The 21,712-nt window shown below is 39.3% G+C and overlaps 1 protein-coding gene across 3 annotated transcripts in view; it reads right to left on the minus strand.

Moving 5' to 3' along the window:
* Nucleotides 1-21,712, minus strand: part of CNTN5 (contactin 5) — a 2,223,160-nt gene that overhangs the window by 677,773 nt on the left and 1,523,675 nt on the right. For 2 of the 3 annotated variants that reach the window (XM_082244682.1, XM_082244683.1), the window contains 2 exons: nucleotides 15,407-15,530; nucleotides 9,883-10,058 (listed from right to left, as the gene is read on the minus strand). The exons of the other annotated variant lie outside the window; for it this stretch is intronic. In XM_082244682.1, the coding sequence (XP_082100808.1) occupies nucleotides 9,883-10,058; nucleotides 15,407-15,530 (300 nt within the window). The remainder of the gene's footprint in view (nucleotides 1-9,882; nucleotides 10,059-15,406; nucleotides 15,531-21,712) is intronic. 3 annotated transcript variants of the gene reach the window in all.

Raw genomic sequence — 21,712 nt, forward strand, 5'->3', positions numbered from 1 at the left:
AAGTTGAAGTAAATGATTTGTAGCTTAGCCAGACCCAAATAGCTGAGAAAAACAATTGGGAAATTACCCAGTAAAGGCTGGAAATGAGAGATTGAGACCATATCTACTAATGACGCAGCAGCCAGGGTGAAATGAAACAAACTGCTCATTGCCAGCTTAGCTATTTTCTAAATTAAAAAATATAATATATAAATGATAAAAAAAAAACTGAATAACATAATTTCAGTATAACCTAAAGGTCCCCAAGACTAGTAATGCTGATTCTAGACTGTTTTTTTTTTTTTTTCTTTTGTCATGCAGTATTGTAATATTCTTGTTGACCAAACAGCGTCCATACTAGGGGCAAGGGTAATGCATAGGGTTATGTAGAAACCTACTTATATAAAGCTGACATTTACCTATGAACTCAGATAATGCTGTCAAAAGAATTATTTAAGCATTTGCAGCGATGCCTAGATTTTTCCTTGTGACCAGTAATAACAACATTAAAATAAATAAATTAAATCATATAAAACATATAATAATAATAATAATAATAATAATAATAATAATAATAATAATAATAAATTATTATTATTAGTATTATTATTAAATCAGCACTTTTTTTAAATTAGTTGTTTGATTTCTTTTCTTTCTTTTTACCTCCTCATTTCTTCTTACTTCTATTTTGTGTCACTTTTTATCATGACCACAACATACTGATATATAGATACTGCCACTTTATAAGAATGGTTCTCTGAAGAAAGATGAAAAAGGAGTTGCTTCAATTTTCACCTAATAAAGTGCAGTGCTGCTGTAAATATATACCAATATAAATTAATAATTAAATAGGAATTGACCAGCGTACTGAAAAACAAAATGACCTACTATTACCTCACTTTACTGGACATATGCTGTACTTGCACTTGTTATAGAAATATAAAAATTATAATACATTTACTGTAAAACCCACCATTTAAAAAAAATAATATCCAAATCAATAAACCAGTCCAACTTCAATGCTCATACAGTATCTCACAAAAGTGAGTACATCCCTCACATTTTTGTAAATATTTTATTATATCTTTTCATGTGACAACACTGAAGAAATTACACTTTTCTACAATGTAAAGTAGTGAGTGTATAGCTTGTATAACAGTGTAAATTTGCTGTCCCCTCAAAATAACACACAGCCATTAATGTCTAAACCGCTGGCAATAAAAGTGAGTACACCCCTAAGTTAAAATGTCTAAATTGGGCCCGAAGTTTCAATATTTTGTGTGGCCATCATTATTTTCCAGCACTGCCTTAACCCTCTTGCGCATGGAGTTCTCCAGAACTTCATAGGTTGTCACTGGAGTCCTCTTCCACTCCTCCATAATGACATCGCAGAGCTGGTGGATGTTAGAGACCTTGCACTCCTCCACCTTCCATTTGAAGATGCCCCATAGATGTTCAATAGGGTTTAGGTCTGGAGACACGCTTGGCCAGTCCATCACTTTTACCCTTAGCTTCTTTAGCAAGGCAGTGGAGGTGTGTTTGGGGTCATTATCATGTTGGAATACTGGCCTGTGTCCCAGTCTCCAAAGGGAGGAGATCATGCTCTGCTTCAGTATGTCACAGTAGATGTTGGCATTCATGGTTCCCTCAATGAACTGTAGCTCCCCAGTGTCGGCAGCACTCATGCAGCCCCAGACCATGACACTCTCACCACCATGCTTGACTGTAGGCAAGACATGCTTGTCTTTGTACTCCTCACCTGGTTGCCGCCACACACACTTGACACCATCTGAACCAAATAAGTTTATCTTGGTCTCATCAGACCACAGGACATGGTTCCAGTAATCCATGTCCTTTGTCTGCTTGTTTTCAGCAAACTGTTTGTTTGCTGCAGCAATGCTGGCAGCACTCATATGTCTATTTCCAAAAGACAACCTCTGGATATGGCGCTGAGCTTGTGTACTCAACTTCTTTGGTCCACCATGGCGAGGCCTGTTCTGTGTGGAACCTGTCCTTATAAACCACTGTATGGTCTTGGCCACCGTGCTGCAGCTGAGTTTCAGGGTCTTGGCAATCTTCTTAAAGCCTAGCCCATCTTTATGTAAAGCAACAATTCTTTTTTTCAGATCCTCAGAGAGTTCTTTGCCATGAGGTGCCATGTTGAACTTCCAGTGACCAGTATGAGAGAGTGAGAGCGATAACACAAAATTGAACTCACCTTCTCCCTATTCACACCTTAGACCTTGTAACACTAACGAGTCACGTGACACCGGGGAGGGAAAATGACTAATTGGGCCCAATTTGGACATTTTCACTTAGGGGTGTACTCAGTTTTGTTGCCAGCGGTTTAGACATTAATGGCTGTGTGTTGAGTTATTTTGAGGGGACAGCAAATTTACACTGTTATACAAGCTGTACCCTTACTACTTTACATTGTAGCAAAGTGTAATTTCTTCAGTGTTGTCACATGAAAAGGTATATTAAAATATTTACAAAAACGTGAGGGGTGTATTCACTTATGTGAGATACTGTATAGGAATGACCAAACCTCATCCAAATGCTTCACCCTTAAATACTTTACAGGTCAAATATGTCCCTTTCCATTTAGGGAGTTATAGCCTCGCTCTCCCCTCTTCTGAGATTCCTATTTTCCTCCAATTCCACTTTCCATTATGTATTACAATTTGTCAACTCTTTCCCTTTAAATGGGTAGTAGCTCCAACCTTCATTAAAATTAATCCACCAGACTCAAAACAAACATATAAGGATCATATGGTGAAAAAATTGGTGTTAAACACCAAAAAAACCTGCGCTAATGAATAATATATCATAAATAGTGAAAAATATTGGTGTATGTGAACTATATACTGTGTGTGGAATAAGGAAGATTCCAACTGTGAGCTGCAACGTAAAAACGTGAAAAAACGTAATTAGTGTTTATGAGGGGGGTAAGAGCGCCGTGCCCACCTCATAAACACATATAAGGATCATAGTGCTTTCCGTATCACATGATACACATAATAGCACTATGATCCTTATGTGTTTGTTTTGTTAAGTGAATGTTGCATTCTTTAAACATGTTTGTACATTCTACAATTTTTAATAAAAAAAATAAAAATGGTTGGTCAGAGATGGCCGCCTGAATTGAGCTCTCCTGCAACACCTGGCTTTTTAATCTGCTTTTTGGGGACTTTCAAAACTTCCAAAACATGGGGAAGAATAACAGTAGCCCCCCTGACACCCTGCAACCCTAAAGACACGCTTTCTCAATCGACTGGGAACATACCCGTGATGTTCCGTATGTCAGCAAGTGACAGCCATGTGGCCTCAGGGATAGAACAACCAAGCCTGGTAAGCAATACCGCACCCTCCCTGAGAGACAATGGCAGCCAACCCAGCTCCACTTAATAAACTCTAAGCCTTATAGGCTTACAAACAGTCGCAGCAGACATTAAAGTCACTCTCTCAGCAGCGATTACCAATCTCATTAAATCCATAGCCGCTTGGATGGGGACAGTGGAGCAGGCCACAACCCACCATGCAGATGCCATTAGACAGGTGCAGAAATCATCAGACATAAACCTATCACATATTCTCGAGATCCATAGACATCTAGAGGATCTCGACAACTGTGGTCGCCGCCACAATATCCGCATCAAGGGAATCCCAGAAACTATTAAGCAACCGCTCCTAGAACAAAAATCTGCAGGCATATTCAATGATCTACTGGATAGACCTGCAGACTCCCCCATTGAGATGGAGAGAATTCACAGAGAACCGAGACCCCAGAGACAGGAAAATGATCCACCAAGAGATATTATATGTTGTCTAGTGAACTTCCTACTCAAGGAGGCAGACCGCAGGAAAGCAAGAGAATGCAATCGGATCCTTTTTCAACAGAGCAGAAATCTAAATATTCTAGGACTTACTCTCCAACATCGAAGAGCACTTCGCCCACTTCTGGAACAACTTCAAACCAGAGGTATTCCATACAGTTGGAAATTTCCATTCTGCTTATCAGCCACGTGGAGAGGCCATACTGTGCATCTTCGCACTCCAGATGACCTACAATCCTTTTCTGAAACTCTGAAACTCCCTGCGATCATAGTACCTGACTGGTATCGTTTTTTCTCCATTTCTGAGGCGTGGATTGAGTTCTCCAACAATTGCACCCCAAGAGCAGAAAGGCAATGCGACCACCGTCGCAAAAATCATTCTCCCAAGTCAGCACACTCCCAAAACCGGTGAGAAGAAGCTCCACGGAGCCCTGGTCTTTCCCCACCTAGGAGAAGGGACCGTATGGATATCTGATTAACCTGCTGTGAATCAATTCTATTTTATACCTCTAAATCCTTTTGTTAGAGGTTGCAGATTAACTTTCTGTTCTCTTCTATAGAGCCTACAGTGCATTCCCTTCTCTACATGGGTATAAATTCCATTTTCTACGACTGTTCACTTGTTAGTTAAATTGTTCCTTCAAGTTCTCTTTTTCTAGATATCCAGGAAGAATAACCTTTTAAAGAAGACAAACAAGAACTTTTTTTAAGCCGTTCAAGGCACTCATCCAATAACCACCTGGTTATTGCTGATCCAGCTACCAGTGAGTCTATAACATCTACAGTAGCCTGGCCTTACTCTTTAGGCCCAAACTTACACTTACATTATACTGTGATATACTATGTGCGCAAAGCCACTATGCCTTCACGGTGACAATTTATCCCTCCAAACATATCCGCTGTTCATAAACTTTCTAAATTTGTCAGATTTTGTTCACTTAGCTTTTTTTGTCTTCCATCTTGAAACACCAAAAAAAGGACATTGAAACTATAAGCTATATCCCATCCAAGGTTTTTTTGTTTTTTTCTAAACATTTATGCGTAGATAATAGTGTGCCTATCCTTCACCGACCTTTTGACAGCCTTGCAGATGCAGATTGTAACCCCTATATGATCGTTGGATCCTCCTTAGAGGGAGGAGAAGAAAAAAGAGAGGGAGGGGAAGGAGGAAAAAGAAAAAAGAAAGAAAAGGGGTGAGAAAGGAAAAAGAAGTGGGGGGCGGGGGCATACAGTACCTTCAACCCTGCTCAGTCACTCCAGTCCAGAGCTAATTCTTTACAAAATCATTTGAAACTCACCATCCAAATTTAACTATATTGCTTTTCAACTGTGTCTGTTCCTGCAAGCTGGTAATTTGGTCTGCATTCTAAGTCTAAACTATAAAAGGAGGTCTATTTAAAGTAGTCAACCAGTTTTATATACTATATCTGTAGCTCTAATGGTAGAAAACCCGCTACTATTAGGATATAACGAAACCTTCATAACCTACCCACACAATGTTCTATAACGTTTTTTTCTCTGGTGGGTATACTAATTCTAAATTTTGTAATATACAGTTCATCTATAAGATGTTATGTTCAGTGTTCCTCTTGATTGTTCATTTTATGATTGCTAAGCCTGAATATACACCTAATATGCTGTACAACATATCCTAGCTTTCTCCCTTTTTGTTAACTTACTTTTCATTATGGCTCAAACTCTCTATCAGATTTGCTATATGTTGAGATTTTCAACTGACTCACATATTCAGAAATTATATCTCTTTGAGATATTTCACTAATCTCTTACTGACTCCACGCGTAGGGTCTGTCGTTAGGCAAACCACTTACAGATACACTTATTTTATACCTATATATGAGAATACTGCCCTTCCCCACAATCCCTAATAAAATAAAGAAAAACCATCAACTACTCTTGCATATATCCATGTGCCTTTCCCCAAACAAACAGGATTTTGTTCCTTTTTTAAGACCCGCACAGAACTCGCAGCCAAACAGAGGTAATTATTTTCTTCCTTCTGACATCCATCCATTAGTATTGTCCTCAATACTAGGTAGTTTAACAGGTCTATTTTTACCTTCAGTTTATTTGTCTCTCCCCCTCCTAAAATTTTTTACACCTCTAGTTACTCCTTTATCCCTTTCTCTGTACCTCCCTTTCCTTTGACCCCTACTTGCTCACTTCACCTCCTCCTAGCCTAATCTTTATCCCTACCACACCCTCTCTCCACCCTTACCCCTTTCTCCCTCCTGTCATCCCCCTCTCTCCGTACAATAAAAGCTTTTCCTTCCCTTCCATATGTATCTCAATACAGTACTATACATCATAGTATATCCTTTCCATCTTACAGGTGATAAAACGAGTAACACCATCATGACTTCACAGAATCCTTCAACCTCTCCTCTCTCGCTGAAAATGGTTTCAGTTAACGCCAAAAGAGAATTCCATAAGCTCAGAGCTGATATTGTGTGTGTGCAGGAGACTCATTTCATGAAAGGCAAAATTCCTAAATTCACTGACAAAAAAATTTCAGACTTTCATGCAATCAACACAGGCGCCAAAACAAAGGGGGTCTCTATCCTAATTTCAAAATCATCACCTTTTCAATTGATCGACTCTATGTATGATGAGGCAGGTAGATATATTTCCCTAAAAGGAAACATTGGATCTCGACCCATCACAATTGCAAACATCTACGCCCCAAATACTAAACAAGTCTCCTTTTTTTCGCCAGATAGGAGACCTATTAACTTCCTTCTCTGCAGGGATCCTTATCCTTGGAGGGGATTTCCCTCTAAATCTGCTTTTGGACACGTCATCAGGCACATCTGCTCTACTGTACAAAGCGCTTAAACAAATAAAACTACAACTTCAAGGACTCACACTCCACTATTCCCGGAGAACGCTATATCTCCAAGAAAAAAACTACACATACTTCTCACCCCTACATCAGAAATATTCCCTAATCAACTGTTTTTTTTGTATCACAATCTGATATTTCCTTCCCGCAAAAGGCCACAATAGAACTCATGCTGCTATCTGACTACCATCCGATCACCATTAACCTGTTTTTTTTCCTGAAACCTCCTCCAGAACAAAAATCTGGAGACAAAATACTTCCCTACTTAAAAACCCAAACGATACCCAACGTTTTGCCACTTGCATTGATGACTACTTCTCACTGAACTAAAACCTTAAAACCTCCCCACTTACCCAATTTGAGGCTCATAAATGTGTCATTCGTGGAGAATTTTTAAAGGCCACAGCCAAAATTAAAAAAGAACACCAAAATAAAATTAATTCTCTTCTGTCCCGCATCCACACATTAGAAACTTCTCACAAACTAACTTTGGCTTCCTCAACATACCAAGAATTGGTCCATATGAGATAACTCCTCCGTGAGGAACTAAATATGAAAACAAAAAGGCAATATATATTAAGACATGAAATCTACTATAAGCAAGGAAACAAAAGTGGTAAACACCTCTCAAAAGCAGTACAGAACAAGAAAAATAGTGCCACTGTACATCACATAAAGGACAAAATGGGACAATACATTCCTCCAATAAAGATATAGTGAACCAATTTGAATTATATTACCACTTACTATATAACATTCCTCCTAACCCCAATTGCCCTGTTGGTTCTGAAAAAAGATCAAAAATTATTTAAGACTTTCTTAAAAATGATGGCCCATTGCCTATATCCTTAGATATATCCAGTAAACTTGAATCCCCACTATCAGAAAAGGAATTCAAAAAAGCTCTTAAAGATATGAAGGTCGGTAAAGCCCCTGGTCCAGACGGTATATCATTACAATACTTCAAAAGTTTTGCTTAAGTATTAAAATCCTGATTTTTATCAGCCTTCTGGGCATTTCAGTCCGACACTACACCATCTGCCAAACTTTTAGTAGCTCATATTGCCGTGATTCAAAAAGAAATGTCACAAATTATCGCCCAATATCCCTTATTAACGTAGACATTAAAATTTATGCTAAAATATTAGCCAACCAATTAGTACCACTTCTCCCGTCCTTAATCTCCCTTGATCAAATCGGCTTTATTCCTGGTAGGGAAGGTAGAGACAACACAATAAAAGCTCTAAACCTTTACCACTGGCTCTCTTCTAATGTAAAACAATGTTTCCTTCTTTTCCTAGATGCTGAAAAGACGTTCGACAGGGTGGCATGGGACTATATGGACGCAGTCCTTTCTTCCATTGGTCTCCCTCCTCTTATGAGGGCTTACATAAGAGCATTGTTCTCAGCCCCGCTGGCAAGAGTTTGTGTCAATTGCCACCTGTCAAACGCCTTTCATCTACATAACGGTACCAGACAGAGATGTCCCTTATCCCTATTATTATTTGTCCTTACCCTGGAACCATTACTGAATAGAATATGTTCTAACCCTGATATCAGAGGCATCAACATTAAAGACAAAAATTATAAACCCACTGCCTTTGCTGAAGACCTCCTTGTCTTTCTAACAGAGCCACACATCTCCATACCAAACCTACTAAAAAAACTAGAACATTTCCAAATGCTTTCTAATGTAAAAATAAGTCACTCAAAATTGAATGCTTTAAAAATATCGCTACCCTCAGATACAGTCTCATTATGTAAAAAAAAACTTCTCCTTCACCTGGGCAAGGAGACAATAACGTACCTGGGAATCAAAATCCCTTGTTTCCTTTATGCAATGCAGACAATTCCTATAACCCGACTGAGACCCTATATCCATCTATATACATAGAGGCTCCCTAAACATTGCTACACAAGAATGTGGTTTCAAAATTCTCACTAGATGGTATAGAACCCCTGCTCTTCTCAACAATTTCTCCAACTTGACTCCTAATAGATGCTGGCGCTATAATGCACCAGATGGGTCGATGTTCCATATATGGTGGTCCTGCCCCAAAATTCAACCATTCTGGAAATCTGTACATGAAACTATCTTAGAAGACACATTAGAAAACATTGAATTTTCTCCTGCTCAATACCTGCTTCATTATACATCCATTTCAAAGAAACGATATCTCAAATCACTAGCGATTTTTATGACAAACGTAGATAGAAACACTGCATACCAAAGCACTGGCGTTCACTGAGTATTCCAACTAAAAAGGAATAAGCCCACAGACTCAACAATATGGAAAGAATAGAAGAACTTCTCATTATCTCTCAAGAAAAGATATCTAAATTTAAACAAACATGATACTTTTGGAAACACTTTAAGACAACAGTGGGTTATTCTAAACATGAATACCCTCCCTATCCATCTAAAAGCTCTGTATGAAACCATGCATTCATTCCTCCTTTTTAACCCCTATTGAGATTAAGATAATTAGAAGGACCATAAACTATAAGCAAGATAAAGTAATAACCCTAATTTTTCATTTTTTGCAGAGAGAGAGGGGGTGCAGGCACCCCCTTCTTTCCCTCCTCCTTCCATCCCTTCCCTCACCCCTTCTAGGCTCTTTACCCCCCTTTTCCTCTATTCTCCCTCCCCAGTTTAACTTTCCTTAGTCCATCGTTTTCTTTCATTACCAATAGTATTTCCACTTTTCATATGAAAACATAGATCAGAATTCGATAACTTTTATAATCACGATATTACCAACATATGGATGCTCTACCCCTTCTTTATCCAAATGATCTGATCTGTATACCAAAAGAGTACTCATATCTCTAACTTGTCTAAAAATCGCTTTTGTTTCTTACAAAAATTTGTTCGCTTGTTATATATTGTTATTCGCTTGTTATATAAGTGTCAAACATATATTTTCTATTCCATGTATGTTATATTTCCTTCAATAAAAAAAAAAATGAGAAAGATAACAGCTTTATATGATAACAGCCTTAAAAACATAGTAAAAAATATTTAGGTAGGCAAACTGGAGCTATTTTAAAGCTATTATTATTACTATGTTAACCAAAGCATACTGACACTGTTAAATTTTGTCTATCTATGTTTCAATGGCCTCTAGTCAAACTGCTTTTAATTCCTCAGTCAAACAATTTCTAAAATTTCTATTTGCTCCAATTACCAGGGGAAGCATTACTCACATGCAAACTGAAGTGTAGCCTCTCTACTAAGAACTCTGCCCAAGGTGTTTGCTGCTATACATTGGTATTGGCCAGAATCCTTCACCTCATTTGGACTGCTGATGATTAAATTTCCATCTATTAGAGTGTAGCGGTAATCATTTTCCAAGTCTATTTCTGTTCCATTGCGAAGCCATCTTGAAAAGAAATCAAAAATATGTACAAAATGAAAAACAAAGCTTAAGAAGCTTTAAAATAAAATTAAAAAAGCAGCACCTTTATATAGCTAACAATAGAAAGTATCATGCATTACAGTGAGCACATTCAGAGCAAAGCAATACGAATGATAATGGTAAGCGATAAATATATTTAGGTCGGTAGAATTTATTGTCTGTTGGTGTAATTGGAGAAGAAAAATCTGTTCTACATCTATCTATTTCTTAAGTCAGGGAGGTCTGTGTTAGGATCCTAAACAATGTGGTTGCTAATATTTTTCCATAATGCTGATCATGTCTTTCCATAATGCTAATCATGCACATTGACAACTTTATCACAAAGTTGAAAAATAATTGCATTGAGTTGGACTGTTCACAGTTGTGACTATCTGCCACCCATGGTTATGATCAGTTGCAGTATATGCATGGCCAAACAATCCAAACTGCAGTGGTAATTGATCAAAATAGCCTATTAGCAGGCATTACATTGGATTCATTTGATTTTGGCCATAAATGTAATAATTTAGCACTGAACCATGACACGATTGAAGCTGTTTGTGGCACATTGCTGTGGACGCAACAATCAGATGCCATACTATTTCCAATTGCAGTTTGACTAGCATTGCATTGCAATGCTACCAAAGGGTACTATTAATACAATTTGGCATGCACTGAAAAAGAGAGCTCTTTTTCACATTTATTTTAGTTTTTATGGAGTTCTAACTCTTTAATTTCTTTCTAAGTGCAGTAAGCCAGAGAAACCAATCAGAATCTTTCTTGTACTGGTCTAACTTTAGCAGAGTAAATTCATATTAGTCCAAATGGCTTACTGCATTTTAGAAGTCTATATTGAATATGTCTGAAGGTCTTTCTTCATGCGGGAAGCTCTGTCTTCATGTGAGATTGTGTTCTGTTTTACCAAATGTGAAATTTAACAGTCCAGTGGGATCAGTGTGTATATCCTATTATATTTCATGTGTCAGGCCCAAGACTAGCATGTTTCTAGACATACATGTTGACTGTATGGGCGATGTTGGTGATGCTTTTGGTTGGTTTAAACACTGGCAGCATAAGTCCACAAACATAGCTGCCAAGTGTTCCCCATGGTGCTGGACAGCTCTATTATTTTCCATATTTAAGAACTAAAAAAAATGTGCCAGGGCTCCATTGGGTATTAAAAAACAAAATCAGCTAGCACAATACCATAATGCATAGCATAATAAACATCACAAAACAATAGTGCAGCACTAACATAAATTAAAATGTATGTGCAATACAAAAGTGGTTGACCACTCCTAATACAAAACTATTATGTGTCACCGCAAATTGAAAAAAAAAAAAACAAAGAAATACAAATGTAAAGCCAAAAACCATGAATTCAGGGATTCTTCGATTATGAGGAAAATGACAGATGTGGATACCAAACACTGCCAAACTTCTTAATGGTAAACCACACAGTGTACAACACAGGGAGGCTTACCAGAATCATATAAACCCCAATAAGGAGTGGTCAACCAGCACTATATTAACCCAAACTATCCAGCTTTCCTCAAAACCACATGTAAAACAATAGTACTGCTGCAGTGTTATAGATCACTGTGCATTTATACTCAGTTAGACATGCGTAGTATCATGAAAAAGAAAGAGACACACTCTCCATAGTGTAATCCATATAATATGCATACACCATGAAGAGATGACAACCAGGCACTTCATGGCATATAAAAAACTCATATTTCAGAATCCAAAACGGGTGTGTAGTGGCCTGTGCTCTGTCTTACTAGTTTCGTCAATGATGACATCATTAGGAGCATGGGACACATGCTGCCACTCTTCCCTTTTATACCAAAAAAAGGGTTAAAAAGGGAAGAGTGGCAGCATGTGTCCCGTGGTCCTGATGAGGTCATCTTTGACAAAACTAGTAGGACAGAGATGGAACACACGCCACTGCACATTTGTGATCTCGCCACGGCCATCTTGGATTCTGGAATATGAGTTGTTTATATGATATGAAGTGCCCAGTTGTCATCTCTTTAATGTAAGTGCAATTACTACATTAAATTTATGTTTTAATCAGGATTACACTATAGAGAGTGTGTTTTTTTTCTATTTCATGATACTATGTCCAACTATATATGCACAACTATCTATAACAACTATCTATTACAATCTATTACAAAGTACCATCATTTAACTAACATCGGGTTATGAAGGTAAATGGATATCTTGGATTGATACAAGTGCTGGTTGACCACTCCTAATTGAGGGTCATATGACTCTGGTAAGCCTCCTTCTGTTGTACACTGAGTCGCTGTGTGGTTTATCATTAAGAAGCTTGGTAGTGTTTGGTATCCACATCTCATTTCCCTCATGATCGAAGAATCACCGAATTCACCGTTTTTGGCTTCACGTTTATTTGTTTCGTTTTTTTTTTTTTTTTTTTTATTTGTGGTCACACAATAGCTTATTATATCTGCATTGCACTATTGTTTTGCACATACATTTTAATTCATCTTAGACCTGAACTATTGTTTTTTCATATTTAACATATCTGCAGAATGATCAGCTAGACAGGGGTAAGGACATAAGTTGTTGTGGCATGCAAAGCGTAATGACAGTTTTTCCTAGCTCAAGAAAGTGTCCTCTATTGTTTAACCACTTCCCCACCACCCGCCACCTTTTTACTGCGGCAGGGTGGCTCTCCTGCGCAAACCGATGTAGGTCTATGTCAGTCGCACGCAGGAAGCTAGGGGGCGTGCTTCCGCCCCCACTCGGCAGCGGGGAAGCCGATGCACGGGTCAGGCAGCTCCGATTGCTGCCTGACACCTGTGATCGCTTCCTGCTGAAAGAGAAGGACGGTAAACACAGCCGACCATCCTTCTCCCTGAAATGATCACAAAGCTCATGTGATCCTTCTATATAGGATCACATATCTCTATGGCCATCTCAGAAGCCACGCCCCCCAAAGTTAGAACTGGTACCCCCAAAAGTGTCTAGAATGTCAGTTAGGGTTCCGATTTGTCTGCCTCAATGTCGCAATCCCGCAAAAAATCGCAGATCGCCGCCATTACTAGTAAAAAAAACAAACAAACAATAAAAATGACAAATCTTTCCCGTAGTAGTTAGTTAATGTGATAACTTTTGCGCAAACCAATCAAAAAATGCTTATTGTGATTTCTTTTTACCAAAAATATGTAGCAGAAAACCAATTGGCCTAAAATGTTAAAAAATTTTGATTTTTAAATGTTTTTTTAGAATATAGCAGAATGTGAGAAATATTGTTTTTTTTTTTTTTTTTTTTTTCTCAAAATTGTCGCTCTTTTTTTGTTTATAGCACAAAAAAAAAAAAAAATTGCACAGGTGGTTAAAGAAAGTTGGCAGCTGTGCCCCGATGACCTGTATCCAGTGTAGTGTAGTTGGTATAAATTATACTTTTTACAACCAAGAATCACCAGTCTGATTTGATGTGTCCTGTTTGTGCATGGTACTTTGTAAGGATTCAAGCCTTCAGTCGAACAATTACCACTTGCACCAGACGTCATGGCACCATGAAAGTGGGATTATGTAATTAAAACAATGTGTTTATGTGTTTTCTTGAACTTTTACACCATCCATCCTGTCCATGGGCAATCATTACCTGCCTTGACCAGAACACCATGGTGATTGGGATAGGGTATAAATGTTGAGGGATGTTTCTGACACTCATTGGCACTGAAGAAGCCACTTGGGTGAATGATTACATGTTTTCAGCATTAAAGAACAGGTCCAGTACAATGTGACTAACTACTTCTAGCAGTATTAAATAGTCCTGATCATATGGGAAGTGATACAGAAATCTCATTTCAGGCGGTCTTTCTTCAGCCTGGAAATGCTGATACAGGGCCAAGAGGCCATGCTCTGATACACAGTAGATATACAGAACATTTTACACTGTACTGAGAAAAGCATGTATGCTGCCATTGCTCTTCTCCTTCTAAAAATCCAAGTTGCCTTGTTGTCTGTGATTCTAATACTTGTTCTAATGCTGGTTCTAATAAACAAGTAAGTAGCGGTTAAAGTCATAATTCCTAGCATCCAAACTTGTTTCAGGTGAATGACACAAAAATCGGTGAAGCCGCTGGTTTAGCAAAGAAGCCAGATGACTAGTACTTTTTAGAAAGAGGGGCCAGCAATGGCAGCTTAAAGGAGAAGTATGGCCAAAACATTTGTTTGATACTACTTCTCCTATGCATCACAGGAGTGCACTTCATTCTGCACTCCTGTGACCCATTTTCTGCTATCAGTGGGCTAAAGCCTGCAGTTGGCTGGAGTCACTCAGCCAGTCCAGGCTCTGGATTGATCCTGACTTAATCATCGGGATCCACCCAGATGCCTTGACTAGCAGCTTTTTCAACCTTTCAGGGAGCTGCTGGGAGATTGAGCCAGCCCCCCCACCTGCTCCAGTGAGTGTAGGAGGGGCAGAGCACAGAGTTGGTGACTGACTGAGAACCAAGTGATCAGCGGCCTTTGATTGCTACTTTCTCCATTTTACAAACAGCGAGGGACAGATGCAGCATTGGAGCGATGTTGCATCCACCTAGGTGAGTATATTTATATATTTTTTAAAGAACCCATATTTCTCTTTTAAGGGCCTCTGTCAATGGGCTTATGTTTGTTTTAGACAGGTTTTGCATTTCCATACAAGTCTTGTGGAGTGAAAAACCCACTTGGAAGAAGGTCAAATGCAGACCAGAAGAAGGTCAACTGCAGGTCAAATGCAACCGTTGTTTAATTCTGAATGACCACAAAAGCATCTCATCCTGATGTGAAATTGATTTCATTGACAAAAGTCCAAAATCCATCTGCATAGATGCTTATTGTTTCAGTCCGGGGGCTGGGCTGGGCTGGACTGACAAACTACTGAACCTAGAGATGCATACACCAAGCTTGCCTGCCCCTCATACACTTTTCTATTGCCTGATAGGAATGTGTGGGGTGGGACCTAGATAGTTCTGACACTACCTAGAAATATAGGTGCTTTGACTTTCAGAATGGATCAGCAATAGGCTATGAAGGCTTGGGAGGCTTCAAAAGGTATGCACACCTCTAGATGTCTGCATACCATACCTGCAGACGTTTGCCCTTCTTTTCCTCAATGACTGAGTCTCTTTAAAAATGAATGCACAGTTATGGGGGCCGTTGCATGGCTAATAGTGAACATTACAAGCAGGTCTTTTATTTTAGGTAAATACGTTGCGTTTACAAAGCTGTTGGAGATGAGATGATCATGAATAACTAATGGTAAATGCAAGGCTTAGCTGCAATGGAACATTTATAGTCAGTGTATGTACCTATAACTTGGGCCAGGAAATCCTCTCGCCTCACAATTAAGTGCCACTTTCTTCTCTCCAGAATCCATGGGGAATATTACATTCTCTGGCTCTTGGACAAACACTGGTCCATAATCCACACTCTCTGAAAGAATGAAAATCTACCCGTTAAAAACACAAATACTACTTGGTACTTGCACTGCAACATTGATCAGGGTAGATACAAATGAAGCCACACTGATTAAACATGACAGAGAAAACAAACTTTAAAGTTTAGTACAAATTACAGCTTTGATCACAGTCATTATTTATTTTTTACAAAAAAAAAAATAGACAAAATGCTACTCTTTAGATCTTATGTTTTTCCTTAGCTCTCTTTGATGTTCATGACGAGGTTTAGATTATTATAGCGAGTCTTGAAATGAAGCATGCAGCTAGAACAGTTATGAAATATATTATATTTTCTAAACATAACCCTTCCAGTTTATATGACATTCTCAGGTATACGCATGTCGCACTGCTGATGCACACATTAGTCGCTTTACAGATAATGAAAGCAGAACTCAAGCCAAAAACCTAAAGCACAGTTGCAAAACCAATACAGTATATTAAAGCAGAACTGTAAGCTAAAACAGTTTTCCCAAAGTATGGTCATTAAACTGGAAAAAGAGAGGCTTCAGCTGACCGGTCATTGAAACTGAAAGCGGCAAGCAGTAAGATAGCAAGATCCTGTACTAAGAAGAACATTTTAATATTTATTTTTACTTGCCCAGATCTATGCTTTAAATAAAGTTTAAGTTTTGTAGTTCTAAAATGAATTTATCGTGTGGCTATTTTAGATGCAAGGGAGCTTACTAGAGTCTTTTGAATAACATTTTGGGGTTTGTTGAGAGGGTGGGGGTTTGTCTGCTCGTACATGCATATGCTTTATAACATCCTCTGCTATATTAATTTTCTTGTTGTCTCTTACATGAATGTTCTTTGTATTTTTATTAGTATCCTCCATATATGAACACTTCCTGATGAAGCCATGATGGTGAAACATGTTAAAGATTATATGTAGAGGATATTTTCAACATCGACATATTATGTAGAGCACATTTCTGTTTTATTGTTCATGTATATTTTTATATACATTTTAATTATTACTATAATAAAATGCATTTTTAACTGCTAATTTTGTTATTAGTACATTTGCTGCATCTTTAAAATCCTATTCCTGCAATCCTTATTTTTTTATTTATACATTTTAAGGGATGTGGTGCAACTCAATTACTATCCCCTACCCACATATTTATATTATTTTTTTTAACATTACTGATTTGATTTCCCCGTTCCTCTTTCTTGTAAAATATGAAAAAATTTAGCACAAATGAACAGTACACATGTCTAATTTGTCCAAGCAGTTGATGTACGTGTTTGAAAGGAAACTTAGTTCCAAGTATACTAGGTATAACATTAAATATAGAAGAAGGATGGAATTGCACATACACTGCCTGGCCAAAAAAACAACAGTCCCCACCAAAAAAAAAAAAAAAAAAAAGGTCACACACTCTAATATTTTGTTGGCTTTGATTACGGCACACATTGGCTGTGGCATTGTTTCGATAAGCTTCTGCAATGTCACAATGTCACAAGATTTATTTCCATCCAGTGTTGCTTTAATTTTTCACCAAGATCTTGTATTGATGATGGGAGAGTCAGACCACTGCACAAAGCCTTCTCCAGCACATCCCAAAGATTCTCAATGGGTTTAAGTTCGGGACTCTGTGGTGGCCAATCCATGTGTGAAAATTATGTCTAATGATCCAAAACCAGCAACACAAAATATTCAATAAAAGTTATATTTATTACAAATATAACAAAAATGTATTAATAAAGAAAGTGTGCACTAACATAGATACATCATTCAAAAAGGGATGACCCATAGCATGCAGTAGAAGTCTATGATGACCTGTCCTTGATTCTCAGTTTATTATGTATTTTGAAGAGTTCCTTCTTAATTCAACTTTTCCATACAAACTTGATTTAGTCTGTAATCAAATTTACACAAAAAATTTGACTGAGTATCTGGAAGGACAGGTCATCAGAAGTGTCTACACCTTTTCTTTTGATGTACTTGGAATAGATTTAGCTTATCTAAACTGAAGATTCAGTTGGGCTTTAAATAGGGTTGAGTGAGAGCTGTTGCCAAACAGTTATCTAGTGTAGCCAGGTGCTGGGCTACAACGATATGGAGAAGAAGATATTGCCTTTTGTTCTTCTCTCCCTCTACTGAGATACTGATGTTATGTTGCAACATTCTCCTCTGGTCAGCAGAGGCAGAGCTAAAGCCAAGCAAGCCCATAGACTTCTATGCAGAGCGGTGAGACTCCTGGGAGTTGTAGTTTGAGACTACAACCATATAAAGGGATGAATATACTCCTTACAATACAGATCCCAATATGCATTATGCAGTGTGAGGGGGTAGAGAGATCATTTTTATTAAACTGCTCGGGAAAGTTCTTCTTCTTCGCACTAAGAGAGGAGAGAGAGCACTTTTGGAAGGATATTCATCTACCAGCGGGAGACCATACCAGTAGAGATCTAAACCTGGAATGGGAGTGTGGACACCCCGGGGGCAGCACAGCACTGCCCATATCACAGCACCTCCACCACTGCAGCAGTGGCCTTGAAGTGCCCACTCACCCTCTGCTTTCCACCGCTGATCACCGAGGGCTTTCAGGGAGACACAGAGGGGGCCCCCCTTCTGTAGCGAGAGGTAATTGCAGTATCCTGTTACTGGTCAGAGGGATTTTCGCTCATTTCTGATACTGCTAGCAAGGACTAAGCAAATGGGAGCAGAACACAAAGTGTACCTTATCCATACCACACCCATACTGCACTCTATACTGCACTTATTACAAATCTAGACTGCACCTATACCAACCCTATACTGCATTATAGAGAATCTTTACTGCACCTTAACAACATCTACCTTGCACCTGTGCCGAGACTATACCATGTCTATACTGCACCTATACTAAATACAGGTTAACTGGGACCGTCGTTAAGTGCAAAGATGCTTTTAAAGGGCCCTAACAATAACCAGACGAACATCTCAAAGGACTGCCCTCCTGTAATAATTATTCCACAAGCCCCTTTTGTTCCCCTTTCCCCCCTACTATCATCCTTCTTTTATTTTGGACAGTGCATACCCACTTGGGCTAGGACTAGCATTGCTGCCATAAATGCGCTCTGGCAGTATAGTTCCAACACTCAGTAGATTAAAATTTACTTCTGCTCTCTGCTGCACTTGAGGTGGCCTTCCTATTGTTTATGATGATCTGGACACCAGATGTTATCTTATGCCCAGTCTCTACTGTTAATCACTTTGCATGCTAAATTGTGGTATTTCCATTGTTATTCCTTGGTATGCTTGCCCACTAACCAACCATATTGGGTGACAATATATTAAGTTCCCCTTTATTATTATTTTTTGTGCCTGCATTCTTTGATATAGCACTATTGTTGGGTACTCAGTATTACTTTCAGTGATTTCCTGTGATCTTGTGAGTTTGTACACTCAACCTGGTGTGTTCAAGGGGCTAAGATTCTTAAACAGGTTAAGGCAAAGAACAGAGGACCCATCCTGTCCGACGGCTTCTACGGGGGTAGCGTTATACTAGCAATAAAAAAAAAAAAAAACAAAAAAAAAACTGTTTTGTGTTAAAATAGACTGGAAAAAAATAATCCAACCACACACCTTCCACTCCTGATTGCTCGGCAATGGGGGGCATGAAAAAGTATAAACAAATTGTGCAGTGTGTAACTCTGTCTTCCAACTCTGTGATCTTACTTTTCATGTGACAGATTCACTTTAAATATAGATTGTATATCCATTTAGTCCCATTGGCTACAACTCACATATAAACACAGTGATTTCAGCCACGGTAACTGCACCCATCACACTGCATCTTTTCTATAATTACGGCGACTTGTAAGAGGACGTAAAAGTGTAGCAATATAATATGCAATGCGCCAGCCCTGTCACCTAAAGATTAAAAAGAGATTTCTTGCCATGTGACAGACCGGCTATGTTCTGAAATAGATATTTATTGCTGTTTACAACATGGAATTTCAAAGCACTTAAAGGCTCTTTGAAGCAACGAGCGCTATGGTTTCCATTACTTTTCTGAAAGCTACAAGGCCACTTCGCTGTGAAGACAAATAAAGGATACAATGGGGCTCGGTGTGGAAAATTATCAGGCTACCTACACTCTAAGATTACCCATTAGCACTTAAATGAATAGACCATTTAGGAAAACATATGTCTTTTTAAGGATCAGTCCACCCAAAAAAATGGCATTTCAGTTTTTTGTTGATACTAAAGAGTTAAACCTCTTTTCTATTTCTTGTATGCCTTGGGAAATCTGCTATCAATATTTTTTTTGTGCTGCAGCAAATCCATGGGATTCCTACTTACCCTCTAGGAGGTTTACTTTTTATTATATAGCATGCAACAGGTGGAGATGTATCCCCACCAAGGTGAGAGAGAGATGCCACAACCTCCAAGTTGGGTGGGAACAAGGAATTATGGCAGAGAAATCATATTGCTGGAGTCCCAAAATGATGGGAAGTCAGTGGAGGAGACAAAATGTTGTGCTTTAAGGGTCCATTCATACCAGATATTCTGGGATGTGTTTATCAATGCATGCCAGTGCACATACATTGTTAAAGCAATATATTTTAATTGGAGCACTTCTCACCAGTGCGTTAAACGGACCCTACTTTTTTTCAGCGCAAAGTATGTAAATCCATTTAAGTGCACCACAGCATTCATTAAAGCAAGAGTCAAAACAGTCAGCTTAGTGAAGTTAAAGTGGAACTTCACCCAAAAGGGGATGTTTTCCGCTCTTCTTCCTCCTCCCCCTTTCTCTTTTATATTTGGCACTTTTTTTTGTGGGGGGGACGGGTTCCTGTCAAAATCAGACTGCTCCCCCACTTCTGGCCAGCTCACCACAGCAATCCAAGGGGAAATTTGGCCCCCTCCCACCCCACAGCCTTCTGGGACACATCACAGGTCCCAGAATACAGGGGGACCCTTCTAAAAGTGAAGTGCAGTGCAGCTTGTGCGTGTGCATTTGGGAGCTGGCTGTAAAGCTACAAGGCTTTGCTGCCCTTTTTCCTTAGTCAAGATCTCGACCCCTGGATTTGAAGCCAATTGAAGAATCGACTCGGGTGATGACACCGCTGGATCCGGGGGCAGGTAAGTGTTCTTATAATATTACATTTTTTGGGGGGAGACTGAAGTTCCTCTTTAAGAAAAACACATTAAAATACAACACAGTGCATGTGCAGTACAGGTGATTTTTAAGAAGTGTGTCTGCAATTCATTGGGACTCTGACCCTTGCCACGTCATAGGGCAACAGACACTATTGCAATGATTGTCTACTGATGGCCGGTACATACTTTCCATGTACATGTGTGACATCACACTAGCTTTATGTGCTTATGTTACAGACTCACTTCAGCTGTGACTGGGTAATTGTATCTTATGTACCGTATATACTCGAGTATAAGCCGACCCGAGTATAAGCCAAGGCCCCTACTTTTACCACAAAAAGATGGGAAAAATGATTGACTCGAGTATAAGCCTAGGGTGAGAATGCAGGGTGGCGGGCATGGTGCAGGAGAATGCAGGGCGGCGGGCATGGTACAGGAGAATGCAGGGTACTGGCATGGTACAGGAGAATGCAGGGTGACTGGCATGGTACAAGAGAATGCAGGGTGGCTGGCATGGTGCAGGAGAATGCAGGGTGGCTGGCATGGTGCAGGAGAATGCAGGGTACTGGCATGGTGCAGGAGAATGCAGGGTACTGGCATGGTGCAGGAGAATGCAGGGTACTGGCATGGTACAGGAGAATGCAGGGTACTGGCATGGTACAGTAGAATGCAGGGTGACTGGCATGGTGCAGGAGAATGCAGGGTGACTGGCATGGTGCAGGAGAATGCAGGGTACTGGCATGGTGCAGGAGAATGCAGGGTGACTGGCATGGTGCAGGATAATGCAGGGTGACTGGCATGGTACAAGGGGATCCGGGGTTGTGGGCATAATACAGGAGATGCAGTGTTGTGGGCATGGTACAGGTGGACCATGCCCACAGCACTGCATCCCTTGTAGTATACCCATAGCCCTGCAGAATGGCAGGTAGTGCAGCAGTTTCCCTTACCTGTTCCAGAGGTGCCTTCATTTTAAAACTCAAGCACGTCGGAGCGGCCGGGAACTTTTTTTTTTTTCTTGACTCGAGTATATGCTGCAATATATGTGCTGAAAAACTCGGCTT

This window comes from Pelophylax lessonae (genome assembly GCF_965119305.1).
Source record: "Pelophylax lessonae genome assembly, chromosome: 2".
In the NCBI taxonomy this organism is placed as follows: domain Eukaryota; kingdom Metazoa; phylum Chordata; class Amphibia; order Anura; family Ranidae; genus Pelophylax; species Pelophylax lessonae.